At 37.1% G+C, this 19822-nt stretch overlaps 1 protein-coding gene across 2 annotated transcripts; it reads left to right on the top strand.

Annotated features, from left to right (window-relative positions):
• The first annotated feature begins 14691 nt into the window (after positions 1 to 14691).
• LOC148027345 (uncharacterized) lies at positions 14692 to 15886 on the top strand. 2 transcript variants are annotated; one of them, XM_087690629.1, is made up of 3 exons: positions 14692 to 14948; positions 15103 to 15347; positions 15457 to 15886. In XM_087690629.1, exons 1-3 carry the CDS (start codon positions 14783 to 14785, stop codon positions 15574 to 15576), a joined length of 531 nt encoding a protein of 176 aa, XP_087546755.1. In that variant the 5' UTR covers positions 14692 to 14782; the 3' UTR covers positions 15577 to 15886. The 2 variants fall into 2 exon arrangements, with proteins under 2 accessions (XP_087546755.1, XP_087546754.1); XM_087690628.1 differs by having other exon boundaries at positions 14699 to 14948; positions 15088 to 15347.
• The last annotated feature ends 3936 nt before the right edge of the window (positions 15887 to 19822 follow it).

The following is a 19822-nucleotide window of genomic DNA, read 5'->3' as shown; positions in this document are numbered from 1 at the left end:
TGGTATATAGACTCAGGGGCATCTAACCACATGACTCCTTATGGAGAGTGGTTTGACACATTGGTAGAAGGTGCTCATGGATATGTTTGCATAGGGGATGATACGCAGCATGACATTATGCATATAGGTACTATTCCCTTGATGATGCATGGTGACAGGAAAAAGAGTCTCTACGATGTGTTACATGTACCTTCCATAAACAAAAACTTGCTTTCTGTGGGACAAATGGCTGAACAAAATCTACAAGTTAGATTCAATAGAGATGGATGCTACATTGAAGAGTATGGTCAAGGATGCAAACTCATTGCTAAAGGCAAAAGAAATGGCAGGATGTTTACATTGGATACGAAAGTTCGAGCATTAAATGCTGCTATGTACTCACATGACAATGCTGCAATAAGGGACATTGAGATATGGCATAAAAGGATTGTTCATGTAAATGTTTAAAAGCTAAAGAATATGCAGCTGACACGGGTATGTTAGTGAGGGGGAGGAATGTGGATAAAGGCAAAGGAAAGAAAGTACAAATATCAATTGAAATGCAGAGTTTTAGGAGTTAAGAGGTGTCATGTAACATGTTGCAGTTGTTGTAGAAAATTATGTGCTCTAAATCTTGACGTTTTGACATCACCATCGCATTCGGAGCATGCCAAAACCCCTAAAACAACTCTTGAAGCTCTGAATTCCAATTTTGGATGAGAACAAATGAATAAACTTAGTTTTCACCATGTTCTCCAGTTTTGTGTGCGATCTTGTTGCTTTTATAAAGAAAGCTAGAAAAGCCTTCTAAAACTTAACCACATTATGAAAATAGTAAGATATTCCATAAAGAAAGCTTATTTCAATAAAAGCATATCTTAAATATCATATTCTAAAATAATCTATATTAAAAACAAATAAATTAATAGTACTAAGGACAATGATCTAATTATTACTAAAGAAGTTTAAACTTATAACTTACAAATAGAGTAATAATTTTAATAATATAATATCATATAAATACATAATATTATATATTTTACTTAAGATAACTAATCATAATTATGAAATCTATGCTTGGCCTTATGCTAATGCCTAGTGCTATCCAAAGCCACCACTACCTGTTGTACACATCAACTGAAGCATTCACAATTGTTTATAAATAAAATAAACAAACAATAGTGAATACCTGGTAGTCTTATCTACAAATAATTAAATTAGGTTGAAACTCTGTCACAACCTTAATTTAATTCGAGTGTACTCTAAACTCATAAGCATCCATTAATTTAATATGTATTTTTACGGAATCACCCATGTGCACATTAAATTAACTTGACGCCCGAAAAAGACAAGTGTCCCCGTCAACTTCTTGCACAAGGAATCCACCTTGTGTATGAGCCCCGAAAAATAAATATAGTTTTACAAAATTCACCGAAAAACCTCACGAAATCCACCGTGGAATATGCCTTGTGGCATAATACCCTCGGGGTGGGATTACAATTGTCCACAATTGCTATTAGTTGCTCAATGTGGAGCTACTAGTAGTGTAGGGTAAGCACTAAGGGTGCGGGCAATCATCTGTTGCACGTCTTCAACTGAATAAGTTTTTTTTTTTGAAATTTTACCAAGTATCTAGTATAGGACAATGAATCAATCTGAGTCTAATTATTAGCAAATAATTGATTCTAATAATATTAAAAACTAGTGTTAGTGCCATAGATGTCATTCATGGGAGTAAGAGAGTCAAAAGATATGATAGAAATATTATGAATTCTAGGTCTCATACTCAAAGCATCGATAATAACAAATAAAATTGTTATTCTAGTTTAGTAGTAAGTAAAAATTTAACTAAGAATTCTAGAAAAATAAAATAAAAGACTTACATATCTTACCTTGATTGGAGATCTCTATCTTTATTAGTAAGCGTGAATTTGCAACAGAATTAGGAAGTTGAAGAATTCTTCAAAGTACATTTAATTATTATTTTTAGTCTCAATGTTTATCAAATCAAAAGATAACAACATTAAAGGTATACTACAATCATCAACAATTAGAGTGAGAATCATATTGAAGGCCTACTTTGAATAAAAACAACTTATATCTTTTTGTGAATCAAGTTAGTTTATAACTAGAGAGTTGGAGATTATAAAGAATTTTACAAAACATCTACTTATGACTAAGACTAAAATTTAAAAAGAAACATATTAAAGATAATGCTAAAGTTGGATAAAATACTAGTCTCTTGGTAAAAAATAGTAATATTCAAGTTCTATGGCATATTTAGATATGATTATCTTTTAATATAATATGCATATTTAGATAAAACCATGTCTAATAAAAGTTTTAGCTCTTTGTACAAGATTAAAAAAATTCTTTTGGAAGTATACTCAAATTCCAAATGGATTAAAAGCTATCCTACTTGGAAATTAGATGTCTATATAGGTTGAAATTTACAAATTTCACCAAGTGTCAGTTAACTGTGAGACCTACTTTCAAGATAAATTACTTTCTTTGTAGATAGAATCAGATCATGATGATAACTAAAGAGTTGTAGACAACAAAAAGGTCTACAATTCATGTCCCTATGATGGATTACCAAATCTGAAGGTAAGGTCATAAAAAATATGGCTCAAAGTTGGCTACTAAGTTTTTTGCATAGTGCTATGAAATTTGCATTCAAGGTCACTTTAGGACTCAAATAACTCGCTAGATATTCAAATTTTGTAAAATATATATCTAATAACAATTATAGATCTTTTTGAGGGCTAAAACTTTTGTTTTTATAGCATCCTGAAAATATGAACCAGTAAAAAGTTACATTACTCGAAAAACAGTTATTCGAGAGGATTTTTATGGTAAAGCATATGCAATAGCTAGACTACTTAAGTGCCTCTTCTATATAGTGTGTTATATAAATAAAGACTTGATATGCTTAAAATTGAAAATTTTATAAAATAAAACAAAGATATGATTTACTATGAAATAAACTTCAAAAGCTTTTTGGCTATAACATCCTATTTGCATAGCCAAGTCCATGCTATAATCCAAATTCAAAGAAGAATAAATTGGATCAATTTGAGTCAATCAATTGTGGATATAAGGATGTCCAAAACACGAGAAATGCAGCTGCAATATTCATATGTAGTGATTTGTCTTGTAGATTACGATTGTTCCACGGTGTTCGCCTTTATACACCGATATCATACAATTGAAAACTTGAAGCGTAGCCATGCTCTAATACCAATATTAGGAAGCGAAACAGATGGCAAATCTAGCAAATCAAATCTCAATCATAAATAACTTTATGACACACGCAATAGAACTTAGTGAAAAAATCTAACAAATCAAACATCTAAATACAAACAACATAATAATACATAAGAGGATTTGAATAACTCAGTAGATTGAGAAAGACAAGAGAAAAACACACGATTGGGCCCAACCTTCCCTATGGCAAAAGCTATGGTTTGCCATCCTTAATTATATATTATAGTTTTACATAGATATTTGCATTCATATCTTACATATAATTGTAAAGAAAGTATAAATATCAATATTCTGTGCTCTAAATCTTGACATTTTGATATCACCATCACGTCCTGAGCGTGTGAAAATCCCCTTTTGCGTGTGATTTTGTTACTTATATAAATAAAGCTAGAAAAGCCTTCTAAAACTTAACCACATTAATAAAATAGCAAGCTATTCCATAAAGAACACTTATTTCAATAAAATAATATCTTATATCTCATATTCTAAAATAATCTATATTAAAAATAAATAAATTGATAGTACTAAGGACAATGATCTAATTATTACTAAAGAAGTTTAAACTTATAACTTACAAATAGAGTAATAATTTTATTAATACAATATCATATAAATACATAATATTATATATTATACTTAAGATAACTAATCATAATTATAGAATTTATGCTTAGACTTACGCTAATGCCTAGTGCTACCTAAAGCCACCGCTACCTGTTGTCCACATCAATTGAAGCATTCACAATTTTTTATAAATAAAATAATTAAATAATAGTGAATACATAGTAGTCTTCAGCTACAAATAATTAAAATAGGTTGGAACTCTATCCTAACCATAGTTTAATTCAAGTGCACTCTAAACTCATAAACGTCCATTAATTTAATATGTATTTTTGCAAAATCACCCACTGTGGAATTACCCACGTGCACATTAAAATAACCTGATACTAGAAAAACACAGGCGTCCCCGTCAACTTTTCGCACAAGGAATTCACATTGTGTACGAGCCCAAGCAAATAAATATAGTTTTACAGAATCCTTCTCGCCTTTCAATTGGTATTAGAGCTTTGGATCAGAGCTTGATCATGGAGCTTGGCCCGGCATTACTTCAGCCTGGATTGAAGTCCTAGAGCTTGGAGCTTTAATGCTAGCCATGGCTTCTTGCCCCTGAGGTAAGATTTCATCTCCTGTCTCTCCTCGGCCCTCATAGGCTCTTTGTAGGTGTTCCTTGGCTTCATTGGGCACCTTGTATGTCCCCATTTGCCCCCTTACCCTCAACATAACCAACAGGCCCCATAGTAGCAGCTCACGTCTTTTTTTTTTGCACATGTTTGAAAATCTGGCTTAAAAATCCTATTTTTCCTCATATCTCAAGCATTCGAAACTTGATTTAGGCAAAGTAAGAGTCTAACTTGGGGTTTTGGCATGCTCCAGACATGATGACGATGTTAGATCTTCCAAATCTGATCACAATATTTTTTGCAATAGATCTAAGTTGATTTACAACAAGAAAATGTCATACTCTTAGCTTATGTGATGCTCCCGAGGCTTTTTTCCAAATGCTTTGGGAATGTTTGCCCAATGTTTTAAATGATTTGGGACTTGGTTTGAGCTTCCATAGCTCAATTCATGCAGGGATTTACTATTGTACATTGTTTGGGCAGCAAGGTTTTATCAAGGACGGCTTATGCATAGTGCTCTTTGTTGATATTCGGGTGCCCTATTGGATGTATTGATGCTTGGTCATCATGGTTTATGCCTAGATATGCTATTCGAGAGCTATTGTGCCTTGATTTGGATACGGACACTTCGTTGTTGGTTGGAATTTATGCTACCTTGGTTGACAGGTTATTTTACCTCTAGTTTGGTTATGTCTATTGGTTTTAGGCGATGTCTTTATGATATGTAATGAAGTATTGAATTTTGGGTACGACATTGAGCTTGTCTTTGGATCTGGATCTTCATTTGAGCTTGAGCTCGGCTTTGGAATGCATTTGATGCTCCGTCTTGGATGTACATACGACATGTATATTACCTATGTCTGATTGGTCTTAACATGCTTGGCCTATGCCACTATTAAAGCTAGTCACATTGTTTGGAGCTGATTGCTACTAGTGCCTTGTCTTGGCTTGCATCTGGCTTCATGAAACTTACTTGGTTCTTGGCTTGCCAGAGTTGTATTTAGGATATAATTGATGTCTATGGATACTCTAATTGGAGGCTACAAAGCCTATATGCTCATGATGTCTTATTGATGTCTGGTCTTGGATCTTTCGTCACTAGTGCTCTCATATGACTTTCTTGAGCTTCTTGGCTTGATCCATACAGCTTTTGTGCCAGTGGGAGCATTGTTGGATGTTTGACAAACATTGGGCAGATGGTTTATGCTATTGAGCTTTGAGTCTTCTGAGACTAGGATCTTTTTCACTTGGATATTGCATAGTTGATATGCCATGGTCTACATACATGTACTCGGGCTGATTTGAGCTTCGCACTCCCGGAGCCTACACCTCTTTGTGTCAAGTCTTGCCAGTGTTGTGTACACTTTGCCCTATTACACAGGGGGCATGCCGGCTTATTGACGGATTTTTTTGACATAGTTGGGTGTTTGCTTGATGTCCGTATGACTGTCATATGCTGATTTATGCCTGCTTGATGTTGGTTATGCTTTGACAGTCAGTAGTTGACTTGGTGCATTGATTTTGCCTACAATTTGCTCTCATTGTACCCGAATGTAATTTATTATAGTAAGCAGTTATGTATGGATTGATGTGGAATTTTCATGTTGAATCATCTTGATTTTATGTACTTTTGATGGTACTTGGTGGGCAACATCATTAAGTATTAGTTCGTGGTCATTTTACCTTGGTTTTGGTGGTATTTTGGCTGTTTACAACAGAAAACAACAAGCAAATTTGAACTGTCTGCATTGTTTTGAACTACATTATAGGTTCTTCTTCCACTGACAGTACTATCTTCAACATCACTAAGCTTGATGGTATGAATTATGCCTATTGGAAGAGCTAAGTTTGGCAGGTATTGGTGCAGAAATCACAGATAAAGCCACTAAGGATACATGGCGAGCAGCCTGAAACTATGATTGATGAAAAATGGGATGAGCTTGATGAGTTATGCAAGTCCACCCTCATCTTATCTCTCACTGAATAGGTACATTACAATGTGGTTGAGGAATCCCAGAGTGCTTGGAAGATTTGGAATAAAAGTAAAAATCTTTATGACAAAAAAAGTCCAACAAGTCAGATATATTGACTGAAGCTTATGGACCTGCGCATGAAGGAGAATATGACAATGTCTGCTCATTTGAGCCAATTCCATGCTATTCTCCAAAACTTGACTTTGCAGGGTATTGCCTTTAATGATGAGGTTACTCAATTGTTTTTGCTTGGGACTTTAAGTGAGTCATGGGATGTATTCCGCACTGCCGTATGTGCTCCTGCTACTATTTTGAACTTGCATGATGTAGAGAGTGCTCTTCTGCAAAAGCAGGAAGAGATTAACCGTAAGAACTTGGATACCTCTTGTGTCGCATGCTTTGACTATTAGAGGCAGAGATGGTAAGGGCAAGAATGACCGTGGGAATGGCCGTGGCAAAGACTCACAGAAGTCTAGGTCTAAGTCGTGTGGTAAGTCATGCACAAAGTCTCGTGGGAGAAATGCTAATGTGACATGTCATCATTGCGGCAAGAAGGGTCATATACGCCCACTGTGTCATGAGTTGCGCAATGAGAAGTGCAAAGAGAAGGGGAAAGACAAAGTACAAGAAAAGTCCTCTAATTGCAGCATTATGCCTGCGAAATCTAGTGTGAAAATCAAGGAGATAAATGTCATGCAAACTATTGACTCCAATGTGAAAATGGAGGAGATAAATGTCATGCAGACTATTGACTCCAATGGGGAGTACATACTTAGAGCTAGTTCTTGTAATGCTACATTGTTGACCTATATTCACTCTATGTGTGTGCAATGTTGGCTCTTGGATTCTAGTGCTTCATTTCATGTTACACCATGCCGTGAGTGGTTCCACTCCTACCTCATTGTCTCTAGTTCAGTTCACTTGGGTGATGACAAGGCACTGTCTCTGGTTCAGTTCACTTGGGTGATGACAGGGCACTTGCTATTGTTGGCATTGGGGATGTATGGTTGCAATTCTCTACTAGCAATACTTTTCTATTACAGGATGTACGTAATGTACTTGCACTTACACGTAGTCTTATGTCTGCAAGGCAGCTTGATGATGATGGGTTTCATATTTCATTTGGGGATTGTGCCTGGAAGATCACCCGTGGGGCAGACTTGTGCTTGCTAGAGATGCCAAAGCTGGCAACCTCTATACTCTTGTAGTTGATGGGTCCTAAATTGACTATGTTTTGTCAATGGGTTTTATCCCACATGTATCTCTTTGGCATGCCCGTTTGGCCCATATGTCCTTGAAGGGAATGAAAATGCTTTTTGGTTTGTAGTACTTATCACCCCTTGACTATGCATGTTTTGATTTATGTGAGCATTGTCTTTATGGCAGACAAACTAGGAATACTCATAAGAAGTTTGGTAGGACACGCATGAGTGAGCCCATAGCATTGGTACATTCGGATGTTTGTGGACCCATGCCTTGTCAATATATGGGTGGTGCAAAGTATTTTGTGACGTTCATTGACAATTTTTTGCTTAAAGTCTGGGGTTACCCCATTAAGCTTAAGTCAAAAGTCTTGGTTGTGTTTTAGAGATGACTTGTATTGATTGAGAACTAGGCTGGGCATAGGCTGAAATACCTTAGGACTGATAATGGGGGAGAATCTCAGGGGGTCACTCATGAATATATGTATATATAACGTGAGTTCAAAATAAGGGATTTTTAAAACACAAATTTTTTACATTTTTTACATACAGAAGGGTGTCATATAAAGGGGTTACTTACAGATTGAATAGAAAAGAGTTATTTTTTATTCAAGAAAAATTCATAGATTAGGATATTTATAAATAGGCCATGAATGCACGTTATATAGAGAATAGATATATAGTGAACCCCCCGAGGGGAGAATATGTGTCACGTGCTTTTCAGCAACTATGTGACGAGAGGGGTATTCAGCATCAGTTGACCGCTCCTATATCCGACCCCAGAATGGTTTGGCTGAGCGGATGAATAGAACCATCCAGGAGCATGTACGCAGTATGCTTAGCCATGTAGGCTTACCAGAGAGCTTTTGGACTGAGGCAGTTAGTACAACTATGCATGTCATAAATAGATTACCTTCTAGTGGTTTGGATTTTCAGGTTGTAGAGAGGAGGTATAGACTGGAAAACCTCCATCTTATGCACATCTACGTGTCTTTGGATGTGAGGCATTCTACCATGTACTCAAAGATAAGTGTACTAAGTTGGATCCTAAGAGTATCAAATGCATTTTCCTTGGCTATGGGGATGCATGTGAGATGGGTTACTACCTCTGGGATATCCGCAAGTGTGAAAAGTCATCCGCAGCCATGGTGTAGTCTTCCATGAAGACAAGATGTAGAGGCAGCCAGAGAAGGTGGTAGAGATATGAAGGGTTATATTCTAGGAGGAGCCATGTGCTCTTGCATAGCCAGTTGGACAGCCCCTGTAGCAGCAGTTTTGCTACACATGGCGAGGGTGTTGGACCAATTGCAGAGCCTATCGTGAGATGACGGTCTACTAGAGATAGGCATCCACCTGATAGATTTGAGCCCTCGATGCATTATATCTTGGTTACACATCTAGGAGAGCCTCTCACTTATGATGATGCTATACGCAGGGGTGACAATCGCTCTTGGGAGAGGGCTATGCAGTCTGAGATAACTCCCTGCACAAGAATATGACTTGGGATTTGATTGCATTGCTTGAGGGAAAGAAGGTTTTGGCATGAAAATGGGTGTGCAAGCTAAAAAGTACCCCTGGAAATCCCAATCTGGCTTATAAGGCAAGACTTATCGCTAAGGGTTTTAAACAGGAGCATGGAGTTGACTTTGATGAAGTCTTTTCTCCTGTGGTCAATATGACCACCCTACGCTTGGTTTTGGCCTTAGTTGCATAGCTTGACTTGGACTTGTACCAGATGGATGTCAAGACCGCATTCTTGCATGGGGATTTGCATGATGAGATATACATGAAGTAGCCTAAGGGCTTTGCAGAACCTGGCAGGGCGCACCTGGTATGCAAGTTGAAAAAAGTCTTTATGGCTTGAACAGGCACCTAGGAAGTGGTATCATAAGTTTGATGCCTATATGCAGTCATAGGGCTACAATAGGAGTACTATGGATCTGTGTCTTTACATGAAGAAAGCCCGTGATGGCTCATTGTTTATTTTGGCAATTTATGTGGATCATATGCTGATAGCAGGAAAAGCTCATGATGAGCTAGATGCTCTTAAATCTCAGATGAAGAAGAGCTTTGAGATGAAGGATTTGGGACATGTCTCTCACATTCTTGGTATCCGCATGCATAACATAAAGAGTATTGACTGTCCATTACCTTCTTATGTGAAGGTTTCATAGGGTTTCAGAGACCGATTGTCCAGAGATGGATGAGCAGAGGGCCGAGATGGCCAAGATTCCTTATGCATCAGCCATGGGCAGTTTGATTTATGCCATGATAGCCACTCGTCCAGATATTGCCTTTGCAGTTGTGTGTTGTGGCATGCTATATGCCTACACCTGGCAAAAAGCATTGGGATGCTGTAAAGGGTATCATGAGATACCTAAAGGGCACAATAGATATGTGTATTTGCTATGGTAGCTAGGATACAGGAGTTGTGGGCTACACAGACTTCGATTGTGTAGGACATGCAGATAGTAGGAAGTCCACTTTCGGCTATGTCTTCACCTATGATACTGGAGGTGTTGTTTCTTGGATGTCCTGGGCTCAGAAGTGTAAGGCTCTCTCTACCATTGAGGCTGGTGCGCAGATTGGTCGCAGTATGCTCACGTAGTGAATCCCGGAAGGTCCCCAAGAACAACGAACTCTACCTTTTTGCACAAAAAACAATGTAAAAGCATGAACGACAAGAAGCAAGAGACCAATTGGGTTCAATCTCCCCCCATGCCTTGTGTGAGCGCTTCACAAAACATGTATTTTATGTATATTTCCATCTTCATGCTCAATAATAGCCCAATTTACAAAAATATGACAAGCTTTTAGCTTTTGAGTTTGCTTTTTACAAAAATAGGAAATAAAGCTAATGGACGGTGCCCATAGAGTCTGGCATGCCCAATCTCAATGTCCAAATAGAAATAACATATCCGTGCGCATAGGCGCATACAAAATAATAATAAATAATCGATGCCTCAATAGACATAACAAAATATAGGCATGGCGCCTATCAAAATATAATCCATAGGTCGAATACTCGCTAGACTCCAATGCTTTCCTCCGCCATTGCTGCTATCTCTACACATCAACTGAAGCATTCACAATCGTTAGTAAAATAATACAATTAAACCGACAAAAGTGAATACCTAGCAGTCTTCAGCTACATAAATAAATCAACTGGTTAGAAATAAATCCTAACCTGAATTTATTACGAGTACGCACTCTAAACTCATAAACGTTTATTAATTTAATATGCATTTTGCGGAATCACCCGCTATGGAATCACCCATGTACACACTAAATTAATGAAACGCCCGAAAAGGACAAGCGTCCCCATCAACTTCTCGCACAAAGAATCCTCTTTGTGTATGAGCCCCGGTCATCTAAGTTTACGGAATCCACCGTAAAACCTCACGGAATCCACCGTGGCACGGAATCCATTGTGGAATATGCCTCCTGGCATTAGAGGCCGAGTATGTTGCAGCCACTGAGGCTTGCAAGGAGGCCATATGGTTGGGCCATTTGGTTCATGACCTTGGGATTGATACTATACCTATGCTACATTCGGATTCCATTATTCAGCTAGCCAAGAATCCGGTCTTCCATGAGAAGACAAAACACATTGAGGTGAGGTATCACTTCATATGTGGGGTCATGGAGGACAAGTCTATTGACCTTGTCAAGATCTCCACTGATGAAAATCCTGCAAATCTGCTCATGAAAAGCCTCATTACTGAGTGCTTTGCCTTCCTCAGGAGATTGATGGGCATTGGATGAGATGACGTTTTTCCTCATCTTGTTTTACATGTGTACATTGTACTGTCTTTTCTTTTTCTTTTCACTCCTCACTGGGACAAATTCGCCTCAAGTGGGAGGTTGTTGGGGATAAAGGCACCTCTGCCTAGCCGCCCGTGTATTACTACATTGACATTACCTGCCACTGCACACTACAGGTGGCGTGCGCCCGTCATCATCACTTTATTCTTTATTCTTTTAGTGATAGTTTAAATAAAGGAAGGCCCAGTCACACATTGTGATTGTTGGAGTTCACATTTGTGTGTCTCTCTCTTCTTGCTCTTACTCTCTGCCAAAGCTCACTTCTAAGCAAGCTTCGATCCTTCTCACCTTTCACAAGTCTCTAAGGTGACTGTTAATAACCCCACCAAGGATTCGAGCATCCTCGATTGATAATTTGTGCACCCACCATGGTTTATGTAACCCTAGTAGTCCATATAAATATTGTAGCTTTTATCACAATTATTTAGTTAAGCTATAGGTGGATAGTAGTATCATATCCAAATTCCCACTTTAGTTGAGTGTGAGGTATAGAGGACAGGAAAAGGCAAGGTGCATTTCCACTTGAGTCGAGATGCTAAGCTAGAAGTATTTTTCTTTTTAATCATTTTCTAGTTGTTTAAACAAGTGCATGTCTATGTTCTCTCTTTAAATAATCCATGTCCATGTGCTCTCTTTTCTCTTTCTTATTAAGACTAATGTATCCAAAACTATTGTGAGACTTTATTTTATGAATTTTTAGCTATATTTATGACTACACTATCCAAGTTTAGTTACTCTAACTTTAACTTTGACTCTAATTACTCTAACCTAATGTTAGATTGTGTATTGCTGCATTGAAAGTCTTAAATTTAACTTTCACGTGTATAAACTTCAACTGCAATGATTCTAATTATGTCTATTTATGCTAACTTTAACTACAATTACTCTATAGATATAGCTTGTGTATTAATACATGATTCTAATACAAAATAATATTGTATGAAAATATTTGTGTTCATATAGCTAGTATTATCAACAATAAAACTTTAAATGCATATTGCTTGTTCAACACTTTAAATGAAAGATTAGCTTGCATATTTCTATAACCATGTGTATCCTGTCAAGCTATATAAAACTGAACATAAGAGTACATCATATGAAATTTCAACTTTAAATTTAATTATGCGTACTAAATTATGTGGATTTTTGTTGAGCTCTATCAAAACTTTATATGTAAGTCCATTTTTAACCTTCATATGTGTATTTATATGTGCAAATCTTGAAAACCATTATGGATGCAAATAATGGCAATGCTCCTAGAAGGTTAGGTACATCCCAAGATGAATGGTGTAAAGCATCCAACAAAACTTGTATCACAATTAGACTTTCATGCTTCTCTATCTCTACATTTCCTGTGTCTTGTTTTCAAAAGTCAATCCCTATTACACATAGATCTTTTTTAAGTTTTGAAGGATTGCTAGTTAAGTAAATAATGGCTTTAGGGTAAAATCTTTTAAAGAACACACATCCAATACAATCAATGATCAGTAATGATACATGACGTGTTTAGCCAGAAAAGTTGGTGTGGATTGGCATCAAATGTTGCTGCTCATTGTGTTCCACATTTAATAGACACATTCGATACAAGTGATGATAGATAATATTCAAAATCAAGTGAATGATATCAATATTAAATAACACGTTACACTTGTATCAAATATGCATGGAAGACTTAATTAATGAACTTGGTAAGGAGCTCCATGCCAATAATTGAGCTTAGCATACATAGTATTGCATCTCGAGGGGTAGGGGGGAGCGTACATGTTACTCATAAACATGTAAATGTATTATGCAGGTTGAAAAGAATAGACTTTTCAAATGCCATTTTTACAAATTTCTCCCATATTGAAGGGGGACATATAAAGGGGCTATTTACAAAATGAATAGAAAAGGGGTGTGCCTTATTTCAAAAAACACTCATAGATATGGGTATTTCTAAATGGGCCTTGAATGCAAGTGATATAAAGACTTTACATGTAGTGGACCCTGAGAGTAGTATTGAATAAAGAGACTCTATGCATGACACTCTCAATTGAGAATAATCAAGTGAAGTCTAAACATATTATTACATTATCCTATATAATTAACTTAATTTATTAATATTTTTAATTGCTATTTAAGTAAGTAATAAAAATTTATAAAAACACAAATTATTAAGTTATATTATTGTACTATCCTACGTACAGTATTTATTTTAAATGTAAAAATAAGTAAATGTGTTTATAAAGACTATGCAATTATTACTTTATATAAACTTGGGTACGCTAATGAAATTAGTATTGACTGAAACTTTTCTATCATTATTTTAGTATAGTAACTTATTTACACCATTAAAAAGATTAATTAATCAGTGTTTCAATTAGGTTATCTAATTTATCCACAAATTTCTCTTATAATTTCTCAAAAATACCAACTTTTTAAATAATTATATATTTACATAGGACTAGTCTTGCTCTAAAAGTTGAATAACATCGCAAATGGTCAGACTTAATACACATCCATTAGGGACAATTTATTTTAGATACTCATAGTTGATTATAAAATCCCTAAAAGTGTCAAAATTATACAACTTAATCAAGAACTTGATTTAGGAAACTTGGAGGGAGATTAGATTCATGTGATTAACATGATTCCCAAAGCTTGATCAGATCGTTGAAAACTCTATATATGCATATAGACCACAAACACTAGCTGGTCAAAGCTAGGTAGCAATATGGAACTAATGCATTGATGAAGGTGAAAGAGAGTTGAGGAATAAGAGCATGGCATCTAGATGAGCGTGGAGTTGGTTGGTGCTGAATTAGAGACACATGGAATGATGTAAGTTATCGAAAGCCTACTTGTAGGTATCAGAACGTGAAGGAAGCCAGTCAGCCAATATACATTTATGCTCATAATATTTTGTAGAAGGTACATGCTGCCAATTATTAGGCCAATGCTCCAAGTAATGTGGGAACATACGGGACAAACTAGTGTATTTAGGGAGGGGCTGCAAACATAGTGTGTGAACCCACTCTTAGCTTCTAGGACTGTAGAGGTGAAAAACAATTGGGATTTGGAGAATAAACAATGATAAAAGGTGGGGCATTGAAGTGCCTTAATGAAGGCTTGGCCATGCACTCGTTTACAGCTATTGTCGCAAGCCAATTACGGGGTGAGCTGTCGACGAGAGAGAGAGAGAGAGAAAGAGAGAGAGAGAGAGGAGAGCGAGAGTCTAGAGAGTCGTTGATGCAATATTAAACACTCGAGGTGGTATAAATCGGGAGACCACGCCTCAGGCTGCCATGTTCGAAGGAGTTCGATTGCCTGAATAAGAGAGAGAGAGAGAGAGAGAGAGAGAGAGAGAGAGAGAGAGATGAGGCTTCGACATAATATAACCGGAGGTATTTGCTTCCTGCTACTCACGCTGATACTTGGAATATCAGTATCAGCAACATCAGCTAGTCGCCAGCCGATGATCAGGCCAACTGCCATCACAACGGCTCCCTATCATACGAATCCCTCGGTCAAGGCTGCATCCCGTGAGTACTCCATGTATTATCAAATATGCTGGCATGCCGCATCCCAGAACCTCCCACTTGTCTTGCATATAGCATATACAAGTTTAGTTGAGTGAGTCCATTCAACCATTTATCAGTATCTTCTTTTCAATTATAACAGATGATCATCCTCCAGACGATGGCCCCGTCGAACGTTACTTAAGTACGGAGACGGAGAGAGAGAAGCAGGTCGCTGCAGGAGCAACACTGGCGGCGGCCATGGAAGAGCACCCGCCGTCAGCTTCTTTGGTGCAGGCATCTGCGGGTTTGAGCAAAGCAGCTTCAATGTTCAATCGGCCATCGCAGATGACGAATCATGATCAATCATCCCGATTAAGACGAAATTACAGCCCGAGCTCTTCCTCTCGGACAGCTGCCAAGGTATTATAATATTCTTCCATGTCCAGATCCTCATTGTACTTGAAATTAGTTAATTGCTTCTGCACTCTGATCTTGATTCTTATAATAACGTCTGAGGGTGCATGTGCAGAAGCGCCTGATCGTCAAAAGACGTCGCCGCGGATCATCTCGCAATCATATCAACCGCTTCCTCGTCGACCAAATCGACTACCCCTCCGCACGAACTCACCCTCCCACAGAACCTCCCTGATTACAATCAATCGCTAACAACAAGCGCACCCATGGCGTTCAAATTTGGTCACTATTCTTCCACTCACATCAGACATGATTATGAGCTGTAGCTAAGCCCCCCAATCATTCGTTGTTATAGCTGGTTTAATAGTCTCAACTTCTGCGTGTATTACCATAACCCACAACGTGCGTATTCATGGTTGGATGAAGTTGAGGCGATTAAACTTTAGGCCGCCTGAGCAATATAATGATGCCTAATCAATCCATCGACATGAGCTGAGATTAGATTTTGTATCGAATTAATTATAGATTCTTTTTCGGTACTAAAATGATGGTCAATGGTCATGATTGAGGCCCTGATAGAACTGTTCTCCTCTCCGAGTGGTCCTTTTCTGATGTCTCTTTCAATCATCAAGGCATGTCGAAGTGCGTACAACCCATGCAATGAAATGAACTGTTAAATTGTCATCGAGTGCTACAGTGCGCTGTGTGTGTGTGTGTGTGTATGTCTCCGTCTCTCTCTCTCTCTCTCTCTCATATTCATTTGCCCGTATAATGCATGTGCTGCAGAGCCGTTTTCACTTCGTTGCCCCTTGTATATTTTACGTCTTACCAAAGGTCATCAAAAAGGAGGATCTACCGTGTCCATTGCCACTTGTGCAATGAATGTCAAGCCTTACCATTCCCACTTTTTGTAATGAATTGGCAAGCTAAGGCTCTCGAGTCGTATAAAGAACTAAGAAGAGTTTCGTACGCAAAACGGTTTATGGGTTTATAAGAGTGAATATAGAAGCTGTGTCTAGCATTTGTAGCGATGCCAAAAGAGGAAAAGTTTGATTTACTACCGAGTATTGCATGAATGTGCAAAGAAGAAAAGGTTTTTTGAAGGCACAAACTGTGTGCCAAGACCCTCTGGGTCGTATGGTAGCCCTCCCTGCATAGGCCCAAAGTCTTGTCGAGGTGACAGGAGTGAAGTTTTCAGAGTCAATCACTCGGTTTTTATATAGGAGAAGTACTAACTACTAAAATCCTCTAGATTTGCTAGTTGCTCCTACCTTAATATTGATTTGCTTTTGTGTAATTCATACTTTTGGTTTAAATTTTGGTCAACTAACTAGATCCAATAAATGTAGCACAATACCTATAGTAGATATTAAATAGTAAACCTAGTACATAAACTATATGGCAATCACTCTTCTATCTAGTTATACAATTTAATAACTTGCTATATGATCATCATGCTTTATGCATCAAACACATTGCCTTAGTAGATGAAAATCATGTAATCTAGTAAATGAGTGCCCGAATTCCCTCCACAAAATGCAAATATTTTGCTACATTATAATTGAAAAAGAGTGCAGTAATTAGATTGCATTGCTAGAGTAGACGATATCAATGTGGCATTTGTATGTTAGAGTAGTAGTAAAATATTAATAATTGCTACCAACCAATGCTATGTATTTTTCTCCACAATAAATGCACATGAGGATGGTAAAGGAGAAAGTAAGATTTGGATTCTTGTAACCATACTCTTTGCCACTTACTCTTGAGCAACAAACAGCCTCCATCCAAAGCATCCAAAAAGTGATAGCTATCCATATTGTATTGGTTATTTTTAAGAGAGTTTTAGTTAACCCAGTTGCTGTTAGTATCTTAAGTGTTGAATTGAAGGAATAGATTTTGGTATATCTTCAATACCATTTATTACCAAGAGGGTGGGGGGGGGGTGCAGGAAGGGGGGGAGAGGGTTCACTATATGTAAACCCTTTATATCACGTACTTCCTTTATGCATGTTTACCAAAGCATGATAGCGTCAATTGTATGTTGCATTCCTTCCTTCAATATCTCTTATTCCTCTTTTAGTGAAAAGTCATGGTCTATTATGCCAATTTGTCTCAATTAACTACTTTTAACGTGTTGAGTTGCTCGGTTCATATGGAATGGCTTAGAAGCCTATCAATGATTTGGTATGCATGTAATTTGCAATATATGCAACATGTTTTAGGTAAACTTATACTAACATCTTTTGTTTCACTTTCCTCTTTGGAAACCTCTTTGTGATTCATTTGATCTTAAGTATAGTGCCTACATTGCTTGCTTAGAAGCCTATCAATGATTTGGTATGCACGTAATTTGCAATATATGCAACATGTTTTAGGTAAACTTATACTAACATCTTTTGTTTCACTTTCCTCTTTGGAAACCTCTTTGTGATTCATTTGATCTTAAGTATAGTGCCTACATTGCTTGCTACGTAGATCTTTTGGCTCCAACCAATGCTTGGTTCTTATGTTTGACTTATCAATGGCGATTTCTACTTCTTCTACCTTGAAATTTGTTAGTTCATTCTTGGTTCCTTAATTTATTATTTTGCTTCTACTATGTGTCAGCTAATTTTTGTGAATCATAATCATCAATGATGTCTAAATTTGCATATGATAATGGTCATCGAAGTTGTCATCTATTTGGTCATATGGAAGCTCATGTAATAAATTCTAGTAAATCAGGTTAATCAAATATGAACTTAGTGATATATACCACTCATTGTACTACAGGTTAAAGGTGACTTCCAATATAAGAACTTTCCCATTGAAGCTTATGTGCACATTTCATGTCATATTTGCATGGATTTTAGCTCTTAGAAAAGTGCACTATATTAGACATAATGTATGTATAGTAGTGGTTGTGCCTCTTCAAATTCAATGACCATATCCATCTTGTTCACCCAACATATAGAAGAACATGTAGAACAATATTGATCTTACATGGAGATATTACAACATTGCCTTACTAGATGAAAATCGTGTATCTAGTAAATGAGGGTGTTTCCATACAGTAATCAAATCGTCTCCACAAAATGCCAAACTTTTGCTGGGTTATAATAAAAAAAGATGTAGTAACTAGAGTGTATCGCTAGAGTAGATGAAATTAACATGGCATTTATATGTTAGAATACTAGTAAATATTAATAGCTGCTATCAACCAATGCCATGTACTTTTCTCCACAATAAATGCTCATGAGGATGGTAAAGGAGAATGCAAGCTTTGGATTCTCCAAAATGTGTTCTTTAGGGAAAAGTTGAACGCCTATTGAGGTCTATTGTAGGTCATAGGAAACTAGTCAATTTTGATTGCTACTACAGGGAAGCATGGGCAAATTTTGACTTGTGAATTACTCATTTTGGGTCCTCCACTTGCCCAAGTGATTCTATTAGTTGTCTGGAAAGTTGCCCAATGTTCTTTGGATGAAATTTGAGGAGTTATAGGGTACAAATGGAGGCCACAAATAGCAAAACTATGGGAAATGCTTGATGATTTTGATCATGTGATGGATTCAAAGATTGGAAAGTTGATTGCTTTGATTGCATCCAATAGCATGGAGCTAAATTATCATAGGTGGATTGATGGTATATGACATGGGCAATCATATGATGGGATTTCTTGTCTGCCTTCATCTTATGGATAGCATCATGATGAGTGTACATATCATGATCATGGTATTGGGAATGGTGTATGCTATGTATCTTGTTGTAATAATGGTCAACGCTCAAATGTATATGGACAACATCATTATGGATATAGTTATGACCATTCTTATGATGCCATGGAATGGCATTATGAACACTATTCTGACCATTCTTTATGATGATGATGGGCAACATTTTTATGCATATGCCTATGTACTAGAGGATAATTTTTGTGGCTCTCATGGGCAATCCTATGCAAGTGAATTGCAAGGTAACCTTTAAAAGTCCTATGGATAGCCCTATATGAGCGATACTCAAGCTAGTTCTTTGGAGTATAACCATGATCAAGAATATGGGTAGCAGTATGCTCTCATCAGCTCTCCTACTAAGAGGTGAATACTTTGATTTGCAAGAGTGGATGAAGTTGAGGATGAAGATGAAGCATAAGAAACTGAAGATGAAGAAGAACAAGAAGATAAAGACGAGGAAGAACAAGATGCGCATGGACAAGAGGTTGATAAAAAAGAAGAGCAAGTTCACGGATTACATGTTTCTCATGGGATTCAAAAGTATTGTGCTGAAATTGAATGCCTTGAAGACATTGAATGAACACATATGATGCATATGAGTTTCTCAATGATGATGCCTATGGCCATTATTCTTGGAGTGCATATGCATATGACATGGATAATAATTGTGATGATGACACTATGTTTCTTTTTATCGGGATGATACATTATACCCATTTGACAGAGATGGCTTGGTACTTCTACTTCATGAGAGTTTCTCTATGCTTC

This window comes from Lygodium microphyllum, chromosome 13 (genome assembly GCF_053477565.2).
Source record: "Lygodium microphyllum isolate KBCC chromosome 13, Lygodium_microphyllum_v1.1.10, whole genome shotgun sequence".
Taxonomy (NCBI): domain Eukaryota; kingdom Viridiplantae; phylum Streptophyta; class Polypodiopsida; order Schizaeales; family Lygodiaceae; genus Lygodium; species Lygodium microphyllum.
This window is presented reverse-complemented; position numbering and strand designations above follow the sequence as displayed.